This window comes from Engystomops pustulosus, chromosome 7 (genome assembly GCF_040894005.1).
Source record: "Engystomops pustulosus chromosome 7, aEngPut4.maternal, whole genome shotgun sequence".
NCBI classification, from domain to species: Eukaryota; Metazoa; Chordata; class Amphibia; order Anura; family Leptodactylidae; genus Engystomops; species Engystomops pustulosus.
Genome location: NC_092417.1, coordinates 138,668,475 through 138,693,834, shown reverse-complemented (window position 1 = coordinate 138,693,834; position 25,360 = coordinate 138,668,475). Strand labels below are relative to the sequence as shown.

The 25,360-nt window shown below is 46.3% G+C and overlaps 1 protein-coding gene across 3 annotated transcripts in view; it reads left to right on the top strand.

The window, feature by feature from the left end:
• The first annotated feature begins 15,641 nt into the window (after positions 1–15,641).
• CTSW (cathepsin W) overlaps positions 15,642–25,360 on the top strand; it is a 75,898-nt gene continuing 66,179 nt past the window's right edge. For 2 of the 3 annotated variants that reach the window (XM_072117981.1, XM_072117980.1), the window contains exons 1-2: positions 15,652–15,927; positions 20,293–20,406. In XM_072117981.1, the coding sequence (XP_071974082.1) occupies positions 15,663–15,927; positions 20,293–20,406 (379 nt within the window). In that variant the 5' untranslated portion in view covers positions 15,652–15,662. Of the gene's footprint in view, positions 15,928–20,292; positions 20,407–25,360 lie in introns of all 3 variants that reach the window. The other variant, XM_072117982.1, reaches the window with a different exon arrangement.

Below are 25,360 nucleotides of genomic sequence, written 5' to 3'. Positions count from 1 at the left end.
GTCTGATTTGCTCACGAAGGTGCGCCGCATCTGTGCGCATTTCAGCGTGTATAGGAGGAGGTGGAGGAGGATGAGGAGGAAGAGGAGGAGAATGTTGGCTCAGTTCTTAACTGTTCAGCGTGTATGGGCAGAAGAAGAGGAGTTGGAGAAGGAGGAAATGGAGAGTCAGGCCAGTGAGGGGAATGAATTCTTGTGCGTTGGGTCTCTGGCGCATATGGCAGATTTCATGCTAGGCTGCCTATCCTGTGACCCTCGCGTTCAAAGAATTTATTCCAGCACCGATTACTGGGTATTCACTCTCCTGGACCCATGGTACAAGCAAAATCTTTCCACTCTCATCCCTGTAGAGGAAAGGAGTGTGATAATGCATGAATACCAGCAAACCCTGCTGCACAAGCTGAAACAGTATTTCCCTTCTGACAGCGCTAGCGGCAGAGGGTGTACTTCTGCGGGACAAGTAGCGAGGGAGAGTAGGCGAGCAGGCAGCTTGTCCAGCACTGGCAGGGGTTCGCTTTACAAGGCCTTTGCCAGTTTTATGTCACCCCAGGAAGACACTGTCACCTGTCCCCAGTCTCTGCAGAGTAGGGCTGATCTTTACAGAAAGATAGTGAGGGAGTACGAAGCTGACCATACCATTGTCCTAAATGATCACACAGCTCCCTACAACTACTGGGTTTCAAAGCTGGACATGTGGCCCAAACTGGCACTGTACACCTTGGAGGCTCTTGCCTGCCATGCCGCTTGCATGTTGTCAGAGCGGGTTTTCAGTGCAGCTGGTGGTATCATCACCGATAAGCGCACACGCCTGTCGACTGACAGCGCTAACAGGCTGGCGCTTATCAAGATGAATCAAGCCTGGATTTCTCATGATTTCCATTCTCCACCAGGTGAAAGCAGCTCAACCTGAATAATTCTCATGTATGCACTCCTCATTCTCCTCCTTCTCCTCCTCTTTGTACACTAAAGCAGAGGCAACTGGCTATTTTTTGCCAGGGCCAACTGGCTCTAGCTATAGTACTCTATGTATTTAATTTTTCTGGAGGGCCACCTACCCGCTCCTCTGGTTTGAAAACTTTTTTGGACTGCCATATACAGGCACTATCCAAATGTAATTGTCTCCATAGCGGCCTCCAAGCATCGTCTTTATAGCAGCCTCCACACGTCATCTTTATAGCTGCCTCCACACATTGGGGCAGATTTACTTACCTGGTCTGTTCGCGATCCAGCGGCGCGTTCTCTGCGCTGGATTCGGGTCCGGCCGGGATTCACTAAGGTAGTTCCTCTGCCGTCCACCAGATGGCGCTGCTGCGCTGAAGTTCCCCGGAGGCACGCTGGAATGCCCTGAAATTCACCGGCCTATACCTGGTGAAGGTAAGTGTAATTTTCGCGACACATTTTTTGTCTTAAATGCGGCGGTTTTTCCTAATCCGTCGGGTTTTCGTTCGGCCACGCCCCCCGATTTCCGTCGCGTGCATGCCAGCGCCGATGCGCCACAATCCGATCGTGTGCGCCAAATTCCCGGGGCAATTCAGGTACAATCGGCGCAAATCGGAAATATTTGGGTAACACGTCGGGAAACCGCGAATCGGGCCCTTAGTAAATGACCCCCAACGTCTCCATTGCTACCTCCACACGTCATCTCCATAGCTGCCTCCAAAAGTCGTCCACATAGCTGCCTCCATACATCGTCCCCTTAACAAACGAGCTGTTTCAGGCAGAATTTTGGGTTGTTTTAACGGCTTCTGCATAAAACTTGTTAACTTTGTCACCACCCTGCTGTGTTATCCACAAAATATACTGCCAAACTTTTGTCTTCGACCGATATTATTTCAGCGCTACTTGCGCATCTGTTTACGTTCCCCTCCCCTGCCATAACTAGGCCAATTACTTATAAGAACAGTACTACACTTGATCTTATACAAAAGGTTCTTAGAAGTGCTGTTTGTTGCCCCCGCCTGCTGTGAAAATTATAATTTTCTCAAAGTAAACGCTTCAGGCCCCCAGGCCCATTTTGGGTGGGGAGGAGCCGAGAGGCAGGGGCTTGGACAGGTGAAAGCTCGCCTGGCAGCGGACCGTCAGCTCCATCCCAAGATTAGACAGCCTCAGAGGCATCCATGCATGCTATCCCTGCTGTTTCCTGCCCATTTCACCTCCTCGATCCTCCACAGCATCCACCAATGTCTCCATGTCCAGCGTTCAACTGTCTATACCCCAGACGCTGGAGCGCAAGAGGAAATACAGCACATCGTCCCCGTAGCAACGAGCTGGCTACATTTTCGGTTGGTTTACCGGCTGTGATTTTCTGGTGTTTTATATGGGTTACTCATTTTGATAATGGATGCAAAGCTGTATGACTGAGTACCCGTCCCCCCCCACATGCCTCCACACGCCGTCTCCATAGCTGCCTCCACACGTTGTCTCCATAGCAGCCTCCACACGTTGTCTCCATAGCAGCCTCCACACATACAGTACTACACGTTATCCTCGCCAAAAGTAATTTTTTTAATTGGTTTGAAGTCTGAGTCAATTTGGGGTATGTCGCCATGCCCCCCTCTAGCCTGCCGCTGCTGCCGCTGCCTCCGCATGGCATCCCCCATAGTGTCAGGGTCAATTATTGGGTGTTTTAGATGCTATTTCGCCTCATTCGGTCACTCTGTCATCGCCATGCTGTTGCCCATAATTTTGGCATAATGGTGCGATTAAGCAGCCTCAGAGGCATCCATGCATGCCGCCCCTGCTGTTTCCTGTCCATTTCCATGGTGTTTCCATCATTTTCTGAGGTTTCCAGGTGTTTGGCCAAGCTTTCCTGTGCAGAGCCTTGATCCCCCTGAAAAATGCTCGAGTCTCCCATTGACTTCAATGGGGTTCATTATTCGAAACGAGCACTCGAGCATCGGAAAAAGTTTGACTCGAGTAATGAGCACTCAAGCATTTTAGTGCTCGCTCATCTCTATTCTAAACTGCATATTGTGACACATGGCTGATTTGAAAAATCAGGCTGTGTCCAAAAGGTGGACTTATGGTGGAGTCTATTGTTTGGGGTAATGAAAACGTCCCTTTATATTTAAGTGGCCAAGTGGCATCCAAAAGTACGGATAAATTGTAAGTGCCCCTAATAATGTATGCACCAATTCGGCTCAAAATCTAATTACATGTAACCGATTGTGTCTCCATAGGGAGATCAGGCCAAATTATACACGACTAATTTAAATAACAAAGAATGATAAATTTTATTAATTTTAGTTAAAAGCATAGACAAAACATGTTAAAAGGGTTGGTTACAGCGGTGGTGGGATACACAGAAAAGGAACCTCCGGAAGGTCACGACATAATATTGCACATATACGTGAATAAACAGGTCATGCTTATTGCCTGAAAAAGGATGTCTTATTAAAGTGTATATGAAGTAACGTGCTTACTAGAGATGAGCGAACACTAAAATGCTCGGGTACTCGTTATTCGAGACGAACTTTTCCCGATGCTCGAGTGCTCGTCTCGAATAACGAACCCCATTGAAGTCAATGGGAGACTCGAACATTTTTCAAGGGGACCAAGGCTCTGCACAGGGAAGCTTGGCCAAACACCTGGGAACCTCAGAAAAGGATGGAAACACCACGGAAATGGACAGGAAACAGCAGGGGCAGCATGCATGGATGCCTCTGAGGCTGCCTAATCGCACCATTATGCCAAAATTATGGGCAACAGCATGGCCATGACAGAGTGACAGAATGAAGCTAGATAGCATCTAAAACATCCAATAATTGACCCTGACACTATAGGGGACGGCATGCAGAGGCAGCGGCAGCAGCGGCAGGCTAGAGAGTGGCATGGCGACATACCCTAAATGGACTCAGGCTTCAAACCAATGGGTGGCAGAGAGGAACCAAAGGAGGTGAGCAAGAAGCGCTCAAATAATATCGCTACATGATAAAAGTTTGCCAGTATATTTTGTGGATTACACAGCAGGGTGGCGACAAAGTTAACATGGAAGCCATGAAAACAACCCCAAATTCTGCCTGACACAGCTCGTTTGATAAGGGGACCATGTATGCTTACAGTTCATGCCAGTCGCTGCACTTGCTGCCAGTCTCCTTTCGAATAGTTTAAAATAATAATAACCCTCATCCATAAAGCTCTGTATAATGCTGCACCCCCCTACCTCTCCTCTCTTATCTCAGTCTATCGCCCAACCCGTGCTCTTAGATCCGCCAGTGATCTTAGATTAACCTCTACCCTAGTGCGGACCTCCCACTCGCGTCTCCAAGACTTCTCTAGAGCTGCACCAATTCTATGGAATGCTCTGCCCCGGACTATCAGACTAATACCTAACCTCCAAAGTTTCAAACGTGCTCTTAAAACCCATTTCTTTAGGCAAGCCTATAACACTCATTAACTGCATGAAGTTTTAACTCTTCTACTAACCCGTCCTGTGTCGTCCTCCCATCTGTTATCCAGCAACCAACAGGCACCAGACTTCTCTGCAGTCCCATTCACCCTGGACCTGGTATATAAGATGACGGCTGAGTGTTTCAAGCGACAGCAATTCCATTTATTATATTTTTTTCTATTCCCTAAGAAGAATGGCTTGACCATTAAATATTCTTTTACCTCGTGTTACCCCATCATCTTCATAAACCGTAAGCTCTGGCGAGCAGGGACCTCACTCCTGTTGTTCCATACAAATGTTGTGCTCTGTTACATTACATTTGTATTTGTTTCCTATGATTTGTAAAGCGCTGCAGAATATGATGACGCTATATAAATAAAGATTATTATTATTATGGAGGCAGTGAACTAGTAGTAGATTAAAGGTGCTGCAACTATGTTAGTTGGATCTTGTGATGGAGCTGGCGCTCTGCAGCCAGGCGAGCTTTCGCCAATCCAAGCCCCTGTTTCTAGGCTACTCCCCAAACAGCACTTCTAAGAACCTTTTGTATAAGATCAAGTGTAGTAGCGTTCTTATAAGTTTAGGATATGCCGGGTGAGGGGAATGTAAACAGATGCGCAAGAAGCGCTGAAATAATATCCCTAAATGGTAAAAGTTTGCCAGTATATTTTGTGGATTACACAGCAGGGTGGCGACAAAGTTAACAACTTTGATGTGGAATGCCCTGTAATAGCTCTTGGGCGGTGTGCCTTTTATCGCCTAGGCTCAGCAGTTTCAGCACCGCCTGCTGTCGCTTAGCGACGGCACTGCTGCTGTGCCTAGAGCTACCGACTGATGGCGCCATGCCCACGGATGGTAATTCGGAGGAGGAGGAGGTGGAGGAGGGGTGGGAGGAGGTATAGTAGGCCTTTGAGACCTGGACCGAGGTAGGCCCCGCAATTCTCTGCGTCGCCAGTATATGAGCAGCCCCAGGGTCAGACTCGGTCCCAGCCTGCACCAAGTTAAGTGTAGTAGCGTTCTTATAAGTTTGGGATATGGCGGGTGAGGGGAATGTAAACAGATGCGCAAGAAGCGCATGATGCGCATGGAGCTGGCGCTCCGCTGCCAGGCGAGCTTTCGCCAATCCAAGCCCCTGTCTCTAGGCTACTCCCCAAACAGCACTTCTAAGAACCTTTTGTATAAGATCAAGTGTAGTAGCGTTCTTATAAGTTTAGGATATGCCGGGTGAGGGGAATGTAAACAGATGCGCAAGAAGCGCTGAAATAATATCCCTAAATGGTAAAAGTTTGCCAGTATATTTTGTGGATAACACAGCAGGGTGGCGACAAAGTTAACAACTTTGATGTGGAATCCATGAAAACAACCCAAATTTCTGCCTGACACACCTCGTTTGATAAAGGGACGATGTATGGAGGCAGCTATATGGACGACTTTTGGAGGTAGCAATGGAGACAACGTGTGGAGGCTGCTATGGAGACAATTTAATTTGGATAGTGCCTGTATGTGGCAGTCCCAAACATTTTTCAAACCAGAGGAGCAGGTAGGTGGCCCTCCAGTAAAATGGAATAGATTGAGTGCCTGTATGTGGCAGTCCCAAAAATGTTTCAAACCAGAGGAGCAGGTAGGTGGCCCTCCAGTAAAATGGAATAGATTGAGTGCCTGTATGTGGCAGTCCCAAAAATTCTTCAAACCAGAGGAGCAGGTAGGTGGCCCTCCAGTAAAATGGAATAGATTGAGTGCCTGTATGTGGCAGTCCCAAAAATGTTTCAAACCAGAGGAGCAGGTAGGTGGCCCTCCAGTAAAATGGAATAGATTGAGTGCCTGTATGTGGCAGTCCCAAAAATGTTTCAAACCAGAGGAGCAGGTAGGTGGCCCTCCAGTAAAATGGAATAGATTGAGTGCCTGTATGTGGCAGTCCCAAAAATTCTTCAAACCAGAGGAGCAGGTAGGTGGCCCTCCAGTAAAATGGAATAGATTGAGTGCCTGTATGTGGCAGTCCCAAAAATTGTTCAAACCAGAGGAGCAGGTAGGTGGCCCTGCAGTAAAATGGAATAGATTGAGTGCTTGTATGTGGCAGTCCCAAAAATGTTTCAAACCAGAGGAGCAGGTAGGTGGCCCTCCAGTAAAATGGAATAGATTGAGTGCCTGTATGTGGAAGTCCCAAAAATCGTTCAAACCAGAGGAGCAGGTAGGTGGCCCTCCAGTAAAATGGAATAGATTGAGTGCCTGTATGTGGCAGTCCCAAAAATTGTTCAAACCAGAGGAGCAGGTAGGTGGCCCTGCAGTAAAATGGAATAGATTGAGTGCCTGTATGTGGCAGTCCCAAAAATGTTTCAAACCAGAGGAGCAGGTAGGTGGCCCTCCAGTAAAATGGAATAGATTGAGTGCCTGTATGTGGCAGTCCCAAAAATTTTTTAAAACAGAGGACCGGGTAGGTGGCCCTCCAGAAAAATGGAATAGATTGAGTGCCTGTATGTGGCACTCACAAAAATTGTTTCAAACAGAGGACCGGGTAGGTGGCCCTCCAGAAAAATTAAATGCATGAAGTACTATAGCAAGAGCCAGTGGGCCCTGTCAAAAAATAGCCATTTTCCTCTGCTTTACTGTACAAAGAGGAGGAGAAGGAGGAAAATGAGGAGGAGGAGGAGGAGTGGATCAATTATTCAGGTTGAGCTTCCTTCACCTGGTGGAGATTGGAAATTCTGAGAAATCCAGCCTTTATTCATTTTAATAAGCGTCAGCCTGTCAGCGCTGTCAGTCGACAGGCGTGTACGCTTATCGGTGATGATGCCACCAGCTGCACTGAAAACCCGCTCGGACAAGACGCTAGCGGCAGGGCAGGCAAGAACCTCCAAGGCGTACAGCGCCAGTTCGTGCCACATGTCCAGCTTTGAAACCCAGTAGTTGTAGGGAGCTGTGTGATCATTTAGGACGATGGTATGGTCAGCTACGTACTCCCTCACCATCTTTCTGTAAAGATCAGCCCTACTCTGCCGAGACTGGGGACAGGTGACAGTGTCTTGCTGGGGTGACATAAAGCTGGCAAAAGCCTTGTAAAGCGTACCCTTGCCAGTGCTGGACAAGCTGCCTGCTCGCCTACTCTCCCTCGCTACTTGTCCCGCAGAACTACGCACTCTGCCGCTAGCGCTGTCAGAAGGGAAATACTGTTTCAGCTTGTGCACCAGGGCCTGCTGGTATTCATGCATTCTCACACTCCTTTCCTCTGCAGGGATGAGAGTGGAAAGATTTTGCTTGTACCGTGGGTCCAGGAGAGTGAACACCCAGTAATCGGTGCTGGAATAAATTCTTTGAACGCGAGGGTCACGGGATAGGCAGCCTAGCATGAAATCTGCCATATGCGCCAGAGTACCAACGCGTAAGAATTCACTCCCCTCACTGGCCTGACTGTCCATTTCCTCCTCCTCCAACTCCTCCAACTCCTCTTCTTCTGCCCATACACGCTGAACAGTGAAGGACTCAACAATGGTCCCCTCTTGTGTCTCGCCAACATTCTCCTCCTCTTCCTCCTCATCCTCCTCCACCTCCACCTCCTCCGATATGCGCTGAGAAACAGACCTCAGGGTGCTTTGGCTATCAACAAGGGAATATTCTTCCCCCGTCTCTTGTGACGAGCGCAAAGCTTCCGACTTCATGCTGACCAGAGAGTTTTTCAACAGGCCAAGCAGCGGGATGGTGAGGCTGATGATGGCGGCATCGCCACTGACCATCTGTGTTGACTCCTCAAAGTTACTCAGCACCTGACAGATATCAGACATCCACGTCCACTCCTCATTGTAGACTTGAGGAAGCTGACTGACCTGACTACCAGTTCTGGTGGAAGTTGACATCTGGCAGTCTACAATCGCTCTGCGCTGCTGGTAAACTCTGGATAACATGGTCAGTGTTGAATTCCACCTCGTGGGCACGTCGCACAACAGTCGGTGAGCGGGCAGTTGGAGGCGGCGCTGCGCTGCCCTGAGAGTGGCAGCATCTGGGCTGGACTTCCTGAAATGCGCACAGATGCGGCGCACCTTCGTGAGCAAATCAGACAGATTGGGGTATGTCTTGAGGAAACGCTGCACTATCAGATTTAACACATGGGCCAGGCATGGCACATGTGTCAGTCTGCCGAGTTGCAGAGCCGCCACCAGGTTACGGCCGTTGTCACACACAACCATTCCCAGCTTGAGGTTCAGCAGTGCCAGCCACAGATCAGTCTGCGCCGTGATGCCCTGTAATAGCTCTTGGGCGGTGTGCCTTTTGTCGCCTAGGCTCAGCAGTTTGAGCACCGCCTGCTGTCGCTTAGCGACGGCACTGCTGCTGTGCCTAGAGCTACCGACTGATGGCGCCGTGCCCACGGATGGTAGTTCGGAGGAGGAGGTGGAGGAGGGGTGGGAGGAGGAGGAGGCATAGTAGGCCTGAAACACCTGGACCCCGCAATCCTCGGCGTCGGCAGTATATGAGCAGCCCCAGGGTCAGACTCGGTCCCAGCCTCCACCAAGTTAACCCAATGTGCCGTCAGCGATATATAGTGGCCCTGCCCGGCAGCACTCGTCCACGTGTCCGTGGTCAGGTGGACCTTGTCAGAAACGGCGTTGGTCAGGGCACGGATGATGTTGTCTGACACGTGCTGGTGCAGGGCTGGGACGGCACATCGGGAAAAGTAGTGGCGGCTGGGGACCGAATACCGAGGGGCGGCCGCCGCCATGAGGTTGCGAAAGGCCTCGGTCTCTACTAGCCTATAGGGCAGCATCTCCAGGCTAAGCAATCTGGAGATGTGCACATTAAGGGCTTGGGCGTGCGGGTGGGTTGCACTATATTTGCGTTTCCGCTCCAGCGTCTGGGGTATGGAGAGCTGAACGCTGGTGGATGCTGTGGAGGATCGTGGAGGCGACGATGGGGTTTTTGTGCCAGGGTCCTGGGCAGGGGGCTGACTAGCAGCTGACACAGGGGAAGGAGCAGTGGTGTGCACGGCCGGAGGTGAACGGGCTTGTTGCCACTGAGTGGGGTGCTTAGCATTCATATGCCTGCGCATACTGGTGGTAGTTAAGCTAGTAGTGGTGGAACCCCTGCTGAGCCTGGTTTGGCAAATGTTGCACACCACAGTCCGTCGGTCATCCGGTGTTTCCTTAAAGAACCTCCACACTTCTGAAGATCTAGCCCTCGCCGCAAGAGCCCTCACCACGGGAGCTTCACTAGTTGACAGTGGCGCTGATGCACCAGCTCTGGCCCTGCCTCTCCGTCTGGCCCCACCACTGCCTCTTCCAACCTGTTCAGGTCGAGGACTCTCCTCCGTCTCAGAAGCACTGTGTTCACCCGGCCTCTCAACCCAGCTTGGGTCTGTCACCTCATCATCCTCCGATCCCTCAGTCTGCTCCCCCCTCGGACTTCCTGCCCTGACAACAACTTCCCCACTGTCTGACAACCGTGTCTCCTCATCGTCGGACACCTCTTTACACACTTCCACTACGTCAAGAAGGTCATCATCACCCACAGACTGTGACTGGTGGAAAACCTGGGCATCGGAAAATTGCTCAGCAGCAACCGGACAAGTGGTTTGTGACTGTGGGAAGGGTCCAGAAAACAGTTCCTCAGAGTATGCCGGTTCAAATGGCAAATTTTCCTGGGAGGGGGCAGACTGGGGGGGAGGAGGCTGAGGTGCAGGAGCTGGAGGAGTGGGGATTTCGGTGACATGGGTGGACTGCGTGGAAGACTGACTGGTGGACAAATTGCTCGAAGCATTGTCAGCAATCCACGACATCACCTGTTCGCACTGTTCTGGCCTCAACAGTGCTCTACCACGAGTCCCAGTAACTTCAGACATGAACCTAGGGAGTGTAGCTCTGCGGCGTTCCCCTGCTCCCTCATCAGCAGGTGGTGTCTCACCCCGCCCAGGACCACGGCCTCTGACCCCTGCAGTAGTTGGACGCCCACGTCCCCGCCCTCGTCCTCTACCCCTAGCCCTCGGGTTAAACATTTTTAAAATGAGAGTTATAACTTTTTTTTTTTTTTTACTTCTTTTTGTTTTTTTTTGTGTTTTTTTGTGTTTTTTTTTTTTTTTGTGTTTTTTGTTTTTTTTTGAGTTTTTAAAACCAAACAATCCTATCCTATTGCTATGGCTATTTTCTAGCCAAGTATCAAAGGAAGCACACTACTATGCCAGATGAGATGACACTGAGTTAGTGCCTAATAGAAATCCAACCCCTACTGAATTTTGCCACTTCGGCCTTTGCTATGGATATGTGCGCCACTAAGCGCAGAACACAGCGGTCGCAAGTCTCACTACAAATTGCTCAGAATTGGCAAGTACATGCACTGCAGAAACTACAGCCACCAGCAGATCAACCAGAAATCAAATATATAGAACGCTACTGTAGGCTTCAAGAAGCTGTTTGTATTCTCCTATGGCTATTTTCTAGCCAAGTATCAAAGGAAGCACACTACTATGCCAGATGAGATGACACTGAGTTATTGCCTAATAGAAATCCAACCCCTACTGAATTTTCCCACTTCGGCCTTTGCTATGGATATGTGCGCCACTAAGCGCAGAACACAGCGGTCGCAAGTCTCACTACAAATTGCTCAGAATTGGCAAGTACATGCACTGCAGAAACTACAGCCACCAGCAGATCAACCAGAAATCAAATATATAGAACGCTACTGTAGGCTTCAAGAAGCTGTTTGTATTCTCCTATGGCTATTTTCTAGCCAAGTATCAAAGGAAGCACACTACTATGCCAGATGAGATGACACTGAGTTATTGCCTAATAGAAATCCAACCCCTACTGAATTTTCCCACTTCGGCCTTTGCTATGGATATGTGCGCCACTAAGCGCAGAACACAGCGGTCGCAAGTCTCACTACAAATTGCTCAGAATTGGCAAGTACATGCACTGCAGAAACTACAGCCACCAGCAGATCAACCAGAAATCAAATATATAGAACGCTACTGTAGGCTTCAAGAAGCTGTTTGTATTCTCCTATGGCTATTTTCTAGCCAAGTATCAAAGGAAGCACACTACTATGCCAGATGAGATGACACTGAGTTATTGCCTAATAGAAATCCAACCCCTACTGAATTTTCCCACTTCGGCCTTTGCTATGGATATGTGCGCCACTAAGCGCAGAACACAGCGGTCGCAAGTCTCACTACAAATTGCTCAGAATTGGCAAGTACATGCACTGCAGAAACTACAGCCACCAGCAGATCAACCAGAAATCAAATATATAGAACGCTACTGTAGGCTTCAAGAAGCTGTTTGTATTCTCCTATGGCTATTTTCTAGCCAAGTATCAAAGGAAGCACACTACTATGCCAGATGAGATGACACTGAGTTATTGCCTAATAGAAATCCAACCCCTACTGAATTTTCCCACTTCGGCCTTTGCTATGGATATGTGCGCCACTAAGCGCAGAACACAGCGGTCGCAAGTCTCACTACAAATTGCTCAGAATTGGCAAGTACATGCACTGCAGAAACTACAGCCACCAGCAGATCAACCAGAAATCAAATATATAGAACGCTACTGTAGGCTTCAAGAAGCTGTTTGTATTCTCCTATGGCTATTTTCTAGCCAAGTATCAAAGGAAGCACACTACTATGCCAGATGAGATGACACTGAGTTATTGCCTAATAGAAATCCAACCCCTACTGAATTTTCCCACTTCGGCCTTTGCTATGGATATGTGCGCCACTAAGCGCAGAACACAGCGGTCGCAAGTCTCACTACAAATTGCTCAGAATTGGCAAGTACATGCACTGCAGAAACTACAGCCACCAGCAGATCAACCAGAAATCAAATATATAGAACGCTACTGTAGGCTTCAAGAAGCTGTTTGTATTCTCCTATGGCTATTTTCTAGCCAAGTATCAAAGGAAGCACACTACTATGCCAGATGAGATGACACTGAGTTATTGCCTAATAGAAATCCAACCCCTACTGAATTTTCCCACTTCGGCCTTTGCTATGGATATGTGCGCCACTAAGCGCAGAACACAGCGGTCGCAAGTCTCACTACAAATTGCTCAGAATTGGCAAGTACATGCACTGCAGAAACTACAGCCACCAGCAGATCAACCAGAAATCAAATATATAGAACGCTACTGTAGGCTTCAAGAAGCTGTTTGTATTCTCCTATGGCTATTTTCTAGCCAAGTATCAAAGGAAGCACACTACTATGCCAGATGAGATGACACTGAGTTAGTGCCTAATAGAAATCCAACCCCTACTGAATTTTCCCACTTCGGTCTTTGCTATGGATATGTGTGCCACTAAGAGCTAAACACAACGGTAGCAAGTCCCCCTGCTAATTCCTCACAAAATGGTAATAGATGCAAATTAAAATAAAAAAAGTAGAACGTTATTGTAGCCCTAAGAAGGGCTGTTGGGTTCTTTGAGAATCACTCCTGCCTAACAGTAAGCTAATAGAACACCCTAACGCTTTCCCTGACCAGCAGCAGCTCTCTCCCTAGCGGCATCCAGAGACAGAATGATCCGAGCAGCGCGGCCAGCGGCTAGTCTATCCCAGGGTCACCTGATCTGGCCAGCCAACCACTGCTATCGACGTGTAAGGGTACCACGTCATGCTGGGTGGAGTGCAGAGTCTCCTGGCTTGTGATTGGCTCTGTTTCTGGCCGCCAAAAAGCAAAACGGCGGGAGCTGCCATTTTCTCGAGCGGGCGAAGTATTCGTCCGAGTAACGAGCAGTTTCGAGTACCCTAATGCTCGACCGAGCATCAAGCTCGGACGAGCATGTTCGCTCATCTCTAGTGCTTACCCATGTGGATAATCAAAGTTAACGTGACCCGGGTAGCTCCTGCCCCGACGCGCGTTTCGGCTTATCCAGCCTTCGTCTGGGGGTGGCGCCATAAGGGTCATAGGTGGCTATTTATCTAAATATTCCACCTATCAGCAGCGTTGCTGTGTAGAGGTGGAGACAGCTATACGTAATGGCAGGAAGAGATGAAATGCGCATGCGCCTAACAGTGACGTGTCGCGGCACTACGGCGCATGCGCCAATGGTTGCCATAGCGACACTTCGTGTAGTGATGCACCACTACACGAAGTGTCGCTATGGCAACCATTGGCGCATGCGCCGTAGTGCCGCGACACGTCACTGTTAGGCGCACGCGCATTTCATCTCTTCCTGCCATTACGTATAGCTGTCTCCACCTCTACACAGCAACGCTGCTGATAGGTGGAATATTTAGATAAATAGCCACCTATGACCCTTATGGCGCCACCCCCAGACGAAGGCTGGATAAGCCGAAACGCGCGTCGGGGCAGGAGCTACCCGGGTCACGTTAACTTTGATTATCCACATGGGTAAGCACGTTACTTCATATACACTTTAATAAGACATCCTTTTTCAGGCAATAAGCATGACCTGTTTATTCACGTATATGTGCAATATTATGTCGTGACCTTCCGGAGGTTCCTTTTCTGTGTATCCCACCACCGCTGTAACCAACCCTTTTAACATGTTTTGTCTATGCTTTTAACTAAAATTAATAAAATTTATCATTCTTTGTTATTTAAATTAGTCGTGTATAATTTGGCCTGATCTCCCTATGGAGACACAATCGGTTACATGTGTCCAAAAGGTGAAAATGACCTGTGTTAATAGTGCTCTAAATAAAAAATATATAGTGTCATGTGTTTGCATACAGTTGATGAAGGCTTTACGCAGGCCAAAACCTGTCCTGTTGTTATCTATGCTACTATGCTAAAATAAATCAAGATTAAAGGGTACCTGTAAAGTTATAATGATTTTACCAAATTATTAAATGTGATTCCCCCTTTAAAAAGAAACAGTACAAGCCTACTTTGTGTTGCTCACCCTTTTCTTTCTATAGTTATGGCACTTTCTGTTATGAAAGTGTTGGACAAAAAAAAATCTTTCTCACCAGAGTTGAAGTGGGCGGAGACTAATGTGTCTAGCAGAGGCCAGTTAACTTACCCACAGATCCCATTATGCCTTGTGTTCTTTCTTTTAAAGTAATTGAGCATTATATCCATTTAGTTTCTCACATGTAAATCCACTCAATGCTGCACAGTGCACATACAGGATGTATATGGTGAATAGCCTGGCAGCTTCCATCACATCGAAGACCATGGGACATGTAATGTGGAAGAAATCATAAGTAAACAAGTTACATGACTTCTATAACTTGTGTGAGAGCTAATGGTTAATAGCTTATCTGCACAGAGCTGATGACAAGGTGGGGGGGAGCAGAATGAGGTCCAGAGAGACAAAGTTCTGTAGGATCAAAGACTGGGATGGAGGGACTGACAGGGAATAGGGAAGATCTTGTACCTCACTATTTTGTGCACACTGAGCCCTGCTACATACACAGAGAGAGCTCTGTCACAGGGAGCAGCCGCCCCTCCCAGCAGTTCGTACAGTTTGTTTATACTATGGACTCCAGGGTATGTCAGCACAGGCGGAGGAAGCAGCCACTGCAACACTCAAATAGTCTGAGGGGTATAGCAAAGAAACTGCTGGATATAGGTAACAAAGATAATAGGCAGAGTTGTTTTACATCCCAAGTGCTATTGATTTGTGGGAAAAACCCTTAACAGTTACTCTTTAAGGCATCAACATTGTAGGTGCCAGGATTTTCTCCTCTTGTTATCTGTAGAAGTATAGGCAGATTTATTGAGATTCACTTAAATTTTTTAATATATACTTGTTTGCTTGGTAGCACATTTCATTCCATTGTAGTCAGCATATTCTGATAATGCCTTAAAATTAATGACAATGGTGGTTTCAGTAAAAGAACCCTAATAATGGTAACTGGATATAAAAGACTACAAAGTTTTTTTGTTTTCCCAAGGAGAACCTCAACAGTAATAGCTGTCAACGTTTTTCATAGATTACAGACTGGCCAACTAACACAAATATGGTCTTCGTGCCCATCAACTCCTAAAAAGAAATGTACTGCCGCATCTCATAGTCTAGTACACAACCAGCACAGGTTATAAAGAAACGTACAAATTAAGCCGAAGAAACGGAGATTGTTTGCAGAAATTCTAAAAATTCCTGTTAATAGAACATGAATGCATTAAACTTCAGATTCTGAAAGTTTATCCACTTCAATAAATCATTTTATCAATAAATATTTTTCTGGGCTAATTTTTGTTTTTCTTTGCCTTTTTTTTTTATAACCGGATGTGGTTTCTATAGACGCGTAGATTCACTTTCACCTTTACTGAGCAATATATAATCATTCTCACTTTTATTCATCATCAGATTGACGGTTACTAGCTTCAACATGTTTCTCCTCTTAGGATTCTCTACTCTTTCAGTCATGTTTTTAATATCAGGCTCCACAAATTTTCAAATGGTGGTTACCTACATAGGGACTTTACTTATTCCATATTGTATCATTACAGCTTTTATGCTTTTAACGAAACACAGAAATAATCAAAATGATCCATTTACAGCTGCTCATAGATTTATTTCTACTTATTGTTCCTTACAGGTGCAATTCGCTAAGTTTATGAAGCAATTTGAGAAGAATTACAAAAGTTTTCAAGGTAAGATTCATGGTAGAACTGGATTTTAAATGAAGGTATAGGGGTTACAGAGCGTAGTTGCACTCAGGTTTTGGAACCTGATCTAATAGGGTCTATCACTAACAAGTAGTGAAGTACAAAATACATTAGATATAGATTTCTCATTTCACATAAATCCAAATAGTTAAACTGTATAAAACATAATTTTTAATCTTACAACTTTAAAAGGTACAATCTTAAGAGATGTGATAGGAAATGTGTGCTTGAAGAGGTGGTGGATCCCACTGGCTGCAGGGTATTTGGGGAGCACTCATCTTTTGTGTGCCCCTCTTGATGCAAGGCTGTGTCTTCCTCCATGGCACTGACCGAGGGACCACCTTACTTTCCACTACAAGCACCTTCTGCCATTGTGAATATGGGAATTTTACTTCCCTATCGGTTTACTGGAGCACTACGGTGAGGACTGACTGGTCACTTCATACCATATTTTTCGGACTACAAGAAGAACCGGATTATAAGCCCCACCTTCAATAAATGACTGCTAAAACATCTAGGTTGATATATAAGGCGCAACTGATAATAAGGCACACCTAATTATGAATGACCAGCAGGTGGCAGTCCTGTGCACAGCTCAAGGCAGCTGTTGTCTGTAAGTACAGTTCATATATATAAGGCGCACTGGACTATAAGGTCACCTTTGATTTCTGAGAGAATCAAAGGGGTTTTTGTGCACCTTATAGTCCAAAAAATACGGTATATGCCCTCATGAGTCTGATGCACGGCGAGACATGTCATTACGGGACTGATATGACAAAATGAACTAAATTGATATACTGTTGCCTATAACTTATGCGATTTCTATATACAGGTCTATAACAGGGACTGTTAGTGCACGGACTGTTAGTGCAGGGACAGGTTCCTGTGTGGGCTGCAGCTCCAAGTTGAGACATTCAATAGCTTAATTGTATAACCAGGACAAACTAGAGGCAGTCATCAGGGTCCTACGGTGATTCCCTTATTTGGTTAACAATACTTTTTCTTATGTCACCTATTTTCCTATTCTTCATGCTTCTCTTTGCTGCATACCTTTTTCAAGCTACCGTCTTTGGTCACTTAACAAAGCCTGATCCCCCATAGAATATATACAGTATAAATATAATATATATACAGTTGAAATAAAGCAGCTGAATGAGAAGGAATTGCACATCTGACAACACAGTAATCATTTTAACCCCTTAAGGACCAAGCCATTTTCCTTTTTTGCATTTCCATTTTTCACTCCCTGTCTTTAAAAATCCATAACTTTTTAATTTTTCTATTTCTGGAGCTATAGGAGGGCTTGTTTTCTGTGTAACAAATTGTACTTCCTAGTGACAGCATGTTATATTCCATGGCATGCACTGAGAAGCTGGAAATTATTCCAAATGAGATGAAAATGTAGAAAAATCGCATTTGTAAAAAAAAAAAAATTTAAACCTCTTGTGAAAAAAAATTCTTCATTTTGCCTTATTCTGGTGCTAATAACTTTTTCATACTTCATCATACAGACATAATACAGACCTTTATAAGGTGTCCTTTTTTGTGGTACATGATGTTTCCATTTCTACCATTTTGAGGATTGTATGATCTTTTGATCTTTTTTTTTTTAATTTTAGGCTGTTGAAAAATGGCGAAAAAGTGGCTTTTCAGACATATGGGTACTAATTTCCGTTATGGGGTTCGCTGCCAGGAATAAACGTTTTGATAGATTGGGACTTGTGGGATGTGACGACACCCAATATATTTATGATTTTATTTATTCCTTTTTTACCAGTTCTAGGGAAAGGGGATGATATGAATTTTCTGTTGTTTTTTTATTATTTTTGTACTACTTTTTAGACCCCCAAGGGTACTTTTCCCCTTGTGGGTCTGATCATTCCTACTATATACTGCAATACTAGGGTATTGCAGTATATGTACATTTGCTAGACATCTATAACACTGTGCCGGATCCTGCCCAATGACACATCCTGGAGTCTCATACAGACTCCCGGCTGCCATTGGAACGGATCATCGCTCCCTGACAACGTCACGGAGAGCAACGATCCATCCCAAGATGGTGGCTGCGCTGGCAGAAGGTAAAATATTAAAACACATGATTAGTGCCATTACCGTGTGTCAACGGTGAGTGCTGCATAATGCACCAACACCGACCATGTATGAAGAGGGTTCAGCCTGTGAGCCCTCTTCATAAATCTTTAATATACTGTACAGGAACGTCCTACTGTGTTAAGGGGTTAATTCCCACCTATTTCTGTGAAACGCAGTCAGCTAATGCTTGTTTTTTTATTATATGTGCCTACCAGTGGTAGGGCAGTACTGAGAATTTTAGTCTGGAAAAGTGGTTTCCACCACGTATTCGAGTACAACAGTGCCGACTACATCACCTATCACATCCTTTAGCATTGTACCTTTTAAACGTTGTAAAATTAAAAGCTAGTTTTACACTTTTCCCCCAGTTGGATAGATATATATTGACGAACCGGTGATCTGAGCTGGGGGACTATTTTACAATTTATATTATTCCCCCAATGGCCGCGTGCATGTAGCCTAAAACTAATCAAACTTTGCCTTGGCATCATAGACTGATAAAATAATATGAAATGGCTGCAGTCTGAATTACAGGTAACATTTTAAACTTTTAGGCTGACGTGATAAACTTTTATGCCAAATTATTCATTTAGAAACATACAAATAATATTACATAACACAACTGGCATCCACAAGCCACACATGGTTCAGAATTGCAACAAGTTACTAGTGAAAGAATGGCAATGTGCTGATCCATATGTTGCTTGCCAATACTACCTGTGTTATTCTTTTTATATATTGTTAGTAGATTCTTATTTATTTGTACATGTAAAGTAGTATTGTAGTGAATAGAATTTAAAGGGTTCCTGTCACCAGACATTACCATATTAAACTACTTTCCCTGCAGGTAGGGTTTAAAATTTAGTTTTTAGAATCCCTCTTTTATAACCTTTTACCTTCAACGGCTTCGTGAAAACGAGCAGAGAAGAGTCATATTTTACCTAAGATGAGTCAAGTTTAGAGGCTGCTTAGTGAGAATCACTTCAGATGCCCACTCAGCTCTATAGAACCTAAAAACATGCTTTTGGTGTCATGGAGGAAATTTATCAGAAGTGTCTGAGAGCAGAATAGTTCTCATTGCTAATGGTAATCTGAGCTCTAAATGGGTGCCATGAGCAACTAGAACAGTTCTGCTCTTATTCACCTCTGGTAAATCACCCTCAATAATCTCATCCTTTATAATGCATCGGGACTGTGCTTTTGTGAGCTACAGAACCTGACACATTGACAATTAAAAAAGGCAGGTATTTGATTTTTATCTGCAGTTTTCCTTTCCAACTGTGTTTTTAACTGCTTGTATCAGAACCACAAACCTGATGTCATAGGAGATTCTTATATTTAATATGACACCAAAAGCAAATTATAAAAATATATGCTCTACTAAAAGAATATTTTATTTGATGATTGAGCTCTGTAGGGAGATAAAACTATCCAGTCTGTAAAGTGAATCATTATTAAAGGGAACCTGTCACCACATTTGCACAGCCAGTGACAGGTTTCTACGGGGCCCTGTTAACAAACTGGCACTCTTCTTTTAGCTAAAAATTATTAAATATGATGTTAAAAATCACTTACATCCACATAAGTCCCGGCCCCTCCCATCTACACCTTTCCATGTCACATGGCTTTTGTCAGCATGCGATATGACCATCACGGGTCCTTTAGCCTCTTAACAATAGGAAACTGTACCCATACCTTTACTGTATGTGACCACTGTATGTCTTTCCATGTGATCACATACATGGGGTAAAGTTTGCTATTGTTAGAAGGCTAAAGGACCTGTGAAGATGTCACTCTGGTCACATGATATGAAGTAATACAAGGCACTGTGTAAAGAAAAAAAAATTGACACAATATTTCCCACATGTACATAGAGCTTTATATGTCTGTACCTTAATATACTGGCAGATAATCCCTGAGTACAAGGAGGTAGAGCAGTGCTTTTAAGAGACACAGAGCTGTCAGAATAATGAGGTGTGGTTCACTGCCAGCCTGAGAGAGAGGAGTCACAGATACCAAAGATGAGTCAGAAAAGCTAATTTGCATATCAGAAAAATGTCTGTAATTAAGGTACAGTGCTCCACTGGCAACTAATTTTTGGTGATATGGGCAGGACTTGTAACCCTTTATCAGCAGGCATTGTTAGTCATTGACTTATATATCCATTAGTTCTGAAATATACATCTCTGTTGATTTTCAGCTTACAGAAGTCTCCAGTTCACTGTATACTATAACCACAATCATTTCTATCAACAGAGTATGAGCACAGACTGTCTGTATTTTCAAGTAACCTGAAAGAAGCAGAGCGTTTACAAAGAGATGAACTAGGAACAGCGCAATATGGTGTGACCAAGTTTAGTGACCTCTCAGGTGCCATTATTATTATCCACGTCAATTAATCCATGTCAGAATGACATCTTTCTGCTATTTAGTCATTTTTGGGTCAGAATTGCATTTTGTTGCTCACTGTAGAATTATTTTATGCTTTTACATTATGCTGATCAGGATATGTCCACTCCAGTCATTGAAATATAGCAGCAGGTTAATCTATAACCTATTCCTTCAAACAAAAACTTCCAAAATAGGATACTTTTAGTGGTCGCATTACTCCTGGAGTCACAATTTAGTGCTCGGACTGGACAACACAGTGGGAAATATATCTCACCTGGGCTCAGCCATACAACTCCAAATTATACATTGGGGCTCATTTACTAAGGGTCTGAACGCCGCACTTTCGTCAGGTTTTTCTGAATATTTCCATTTTGCGATGAATTGCCCCAGGACTTTGACACACATGATCGGATTTTGGCACATTGGCGCCAGCTTGCACGCGACAGAAATCGGGGGGTTGACTGTCGGACAACCCGACGGATTCGGACAAACTGCAAAGTTTAAAAAAGAATTTGTGTCGCAAGATCAAGTACTCACATGCACCAGGAAGAAGCAGGTGAACTCCAGCGGACCTTGGCGCCACAGCGACACATGCAGGAACTCGGACGCACGATGTTAGTGAATCACGCCGGACCCGAATCCTCGTCGGACAACACACCGCGGGATCGCGGCAAATAAATCTTACCCGAATATTTACGATTTGCGCCGATTTCCCCTGAATTGCCCCGGGATTTTGGCGCACGCAATCGGATTGTGGCGCATTGGCGCTGGCATGCACGCAACGGAACGGAACGAAAACCCGACGGATTCGGAAAAACCGCTGCATTTAAAACAAAAAGTCTGTCGCGGAACTTGCACTTACCTTCACTCACACCGAGCCGGTGAACTCCAGCGCGTACCGATGCTTTTCAGCGCTTTTCGGCGGAGGAACTACCTTAATAAATCACGGCCGGACCCAAATCCAGCACAGAGAACGAGCCGCTGGATCGCGAATGGACCGGGTAAGCAGGGCCGGATTATAGGCGGGGCTCGCGGGGCTAGAGCCCCGGGGCCCCCACCATCTTGCCCCCCCTAGGGGCCCCCACCAGACCGCACCCCTGCTCCTCCCGCGCACACTCTCCTGAGCCGCCCGCCGCCCCTAGACATAGGTGATCGCCTCCACGCCCATCTTTCTGCATAGGTGACCGCCTCCCAGCTCGCCCATCCCCCTGCATGGCCTCCCCGCCCGTCCATAACGCTTCATGGCGGAGCCGCCCGCTGCCCGCCCATCGCCGCCCACCCCGCACGGCACAGGTGACTCCGCCTCCGCAAGCGCGCTCCCCCCGCCACAGGTAACAGTTTCCCAGCTCGCCCGTCCCCCTGCATGGCATCCCCAGCATTACAAACTACAGCATGGTGGAGCCGCCCACCCCGCACGGCACAGGTGACTCCGCCTCCCCCCCCCGACACAGGTAGCCGGCTCCTGGCCCCCCATCCCCCGCTATGGCCCCCCAACCCCCGCTATCCAACAATGCCCCCCCCCCCGCCGGCTCGCCACGCCCCGCCGGCTTACCCCGCGCAAGCAACCCTGCTCCCTCCCGGCCCCGCCCCCTGCTCCCTCCGCTTGAACAAGCACCCGCCACCCCTCCTCCCCGGCCGAGCAAGCAACACCCCCCCGCCGACCGAACAAGCAACCGACCGACACCCCCCGCCCGAACGCCAGCCTGACGCCACGGCCGGTCACCGGGGGTAAGTATATACATGTATTTGTCTGTGGGTATATATGTGTATATATATGTATATGAGTGTATATGTGTATATACAGTGTATATAGGCATCTACTGTGTATATGTGTGTATATAGGCATCTACTGTGTATATGTGTGTATATAGGCATCTACTGTGTATATATGTATATACTGTGTATATAGGCATCTACTGTGTATATGTGTATATATGTATATACTGTGTATATAGGCATCTACTGTGTATATTTGTATATATGTATATACTGTGTATATAGGCATCTACTGTGTATATGTGTATATATGTATATACTGTGTATATAGGCATCTACTGTGTATATGTGTATATATGTATATACTGTGTATATAGGCATCTACTGTGTATATGTGTATATATGTATATACTGTGTATATAGGCATCTACTGTGTATATGTGTATATATGTATATACTGTGTATATAGGCATCTACTGTGTATATGTGTATACTGCGTATATAGGCATCTACTGTGTATATGTGTATATACTGTGTATATAGGCATCCACTGTGTATATGTGTATATACTGTGTATATATGCATCTACTGTGAATAGGTGTATATACTGTGTATAGGTGTATATACTGTATATAGGTGTATATATGTATATACTGTGTATAGGTGTATATATGTATATACTGTGTATAGGTGTATATACTGTGTATAGGTGTAAATACTGTGTGTATGCATCTACTGTATTTATACACACATATATTTACATAAGCATATATATGTGCACATTTATATATATGAATGATGTGGTTTTTGTATATGCTGTGTATATGGTATGTATTTATAAGCTCTATATACTGAATGTGTGTAAGTGTATACTTGTGTGTATATATGGGTGCAAGTATACGTGTGTAGAACTTTATTTGTGTGTATCTAAGTATATAATGGTTTGTATATATCAGTGTGTAATTGTATAAACATGTCTGTATAAGGGTACATTCACAAGAACGTATGGGGGGCGTATATCTGGCTGCAAATTTGTTACCGGATATACTTCCCTCATAGGCATCTATAGCGCATGGGCCAGGTACGGTGAGCACAACGAGTACTCACTGTTTCGTGCTGTGGCCGCAAAAGAGAGAGAGCGTGCTCTATCTATGGCCATAAGAACGACCATGCAGCTCTATTCTCTATGGAGAGGGGAGGGGTGAGCTGCGCTCACCTCTCCTCCTCTCCACAACGCCCAACATGTGCCTGCCAGGCGATAGTCTGGCCACCACACGTTTATGTGAATGCAGCCGACATATGTTTATATTTTTTTAAGGGGAAGGGGGGCCCCATGCAGAAATCTGCTATGGGGCCCAATCTCTCCTATTTACACCACTGCTTGGGACTGCATGGCTGTGTGGGTTGAGGTGTATGTTATGTGGGACTGTATATCTGGTACGAGTGAAGGATGTAAAGATGTTTGACTGGGGGTGAGGCGGCTGTATGTAGCTGTGTTACTGGGGTGAGACGGCTGTATGTAGCTGTGTTACTGGGGTGAGACGGCTGTATGTAGCTGTGTTACTGGGGGCGAGGCAGCTGTATGTAGCTGTGTTACTGGGGATGAGGCGGCTGTATGTAGCTGTGTTACTGGGGTGAGACGGCTGTATGTAGCTGTGTTACTGGGGTGAGACGGCTGTATGTAGCTGTGTTACTGGGGGTGAGGCGGCTGTATGTAGCTGTGTTACTGGGGTGAGACGGCTGTATGTAGCAGTGTTACTGGGGGGCGAGGCAGCTGTATGTAGCTGTGTTACTGGGGGCCAGGCGGCTGTATGTAGCTGTGTTACTGGGGGCCAGGCGGCTGTATGTAGCTGTGTTACTGGGGGTGATGCGGCTGTATGTAGCTGTGTTACTGGGGACGAGGCAGCTGTATGTAGCTGTGTTACTGGGGGTGAGGCGGCTGTATGTAGCTGTGTTACTGGGGATGAGGCGGCTGTATGTAGCTGTGTTACTGGGGATGAGGCGGCTGTATGTAGCTGTGTTACTGGGGATGAGGCGGCTGTATGTAGCTGTGTCACTGGGGGAGAGGCGGCTGTATGTAGCTGTGTTACTGGGGATGAGGCGGCTGTATGTAGCTGTGTTACTGGGGGCCAGGCGGCTGTATGTAGCTGTGTTACTGGGGATGATTTGGCTGTATGTAGCTGTGTTACTGGGGGTGAGGCGGCTGTATGTAGCTGTGTTACTGGGGATGAGGCGGCTGTATGTAGCTGTGTTACTGGGGATGATTTGGCTGTATGTAGCTGTGTTACTGGGTATGAGGCGGTTGTATGTAGCTGTGTTACTGGGGGTGAGGCGGCTGTATGTAGCTGTGTTACTGGGGATGAGGCGGCTGTATGTAGCTGTGTTACTGGGGATGATTTGGCTGTATGTAGCTGTGTTACTGGGGGAGAGGCGGCTGTATGTAGCTGTGATACTGGGGATGAGGCGGCTGTATGTAGCTGTGTTACTGGGGATGATTTGGCTGTATGTAGCTGTGTTACTGGGGGAGAGGCGGCTGTATGTAGCTGTGTTACTGGGGATGAGGCGGTTGTATGTAGCTGTGTTACTGGGGGTGAGGCGGCTGTATGTAGCTGTGTTACTGGGGGTGAGGTGGCTGTATGTAGCTGTGTTACTGGGGATGAGGCGGCTGTATGTAGCTGTGTTACTGGGGGTGAGGCGTCTGTATGTAGCTGTGTTACAGGGGGTGAGGCGGCTGTATGTAGCTGTGTTACAGGGGGCGAGGGGGCTGTATGTAGCTGTGTTACTGGGGGTGAGGTGGCTGTATGTAGCTGTGTTACTGGGGGTGAGGGGGCTGTATGTAGCTGTGTTACTGGGGGCGAGGCAGCTGTATGTAGTGGTGTTACTCTTTGGATAGTGGAAAGGAAGCAGGAGGACGTATGTGTACGCTACACTCAGTGGGGGCCTCCACCAGTTTTTGCGCCCAGGGGCCCCCACCAACCTTAATCCGGCCCTGCGGGTAAGTAAATCTGCCCCATTGTCTATCTATTAGTGCACCTGACATCATGTAAGGGCAGCATACTGTTTTATTTAAAAGACATCTACCACCAGGATGGAACACTGCATGCAAATGAGCCTGAGGAGCTCCAAGCTCCATTAACACCTATGAAGCCTGGAACCCCTGAGGCTCAATTGCATACAGTCCTTAATCCTGGTGGTAGATGCCCTTTAACAGGATTGT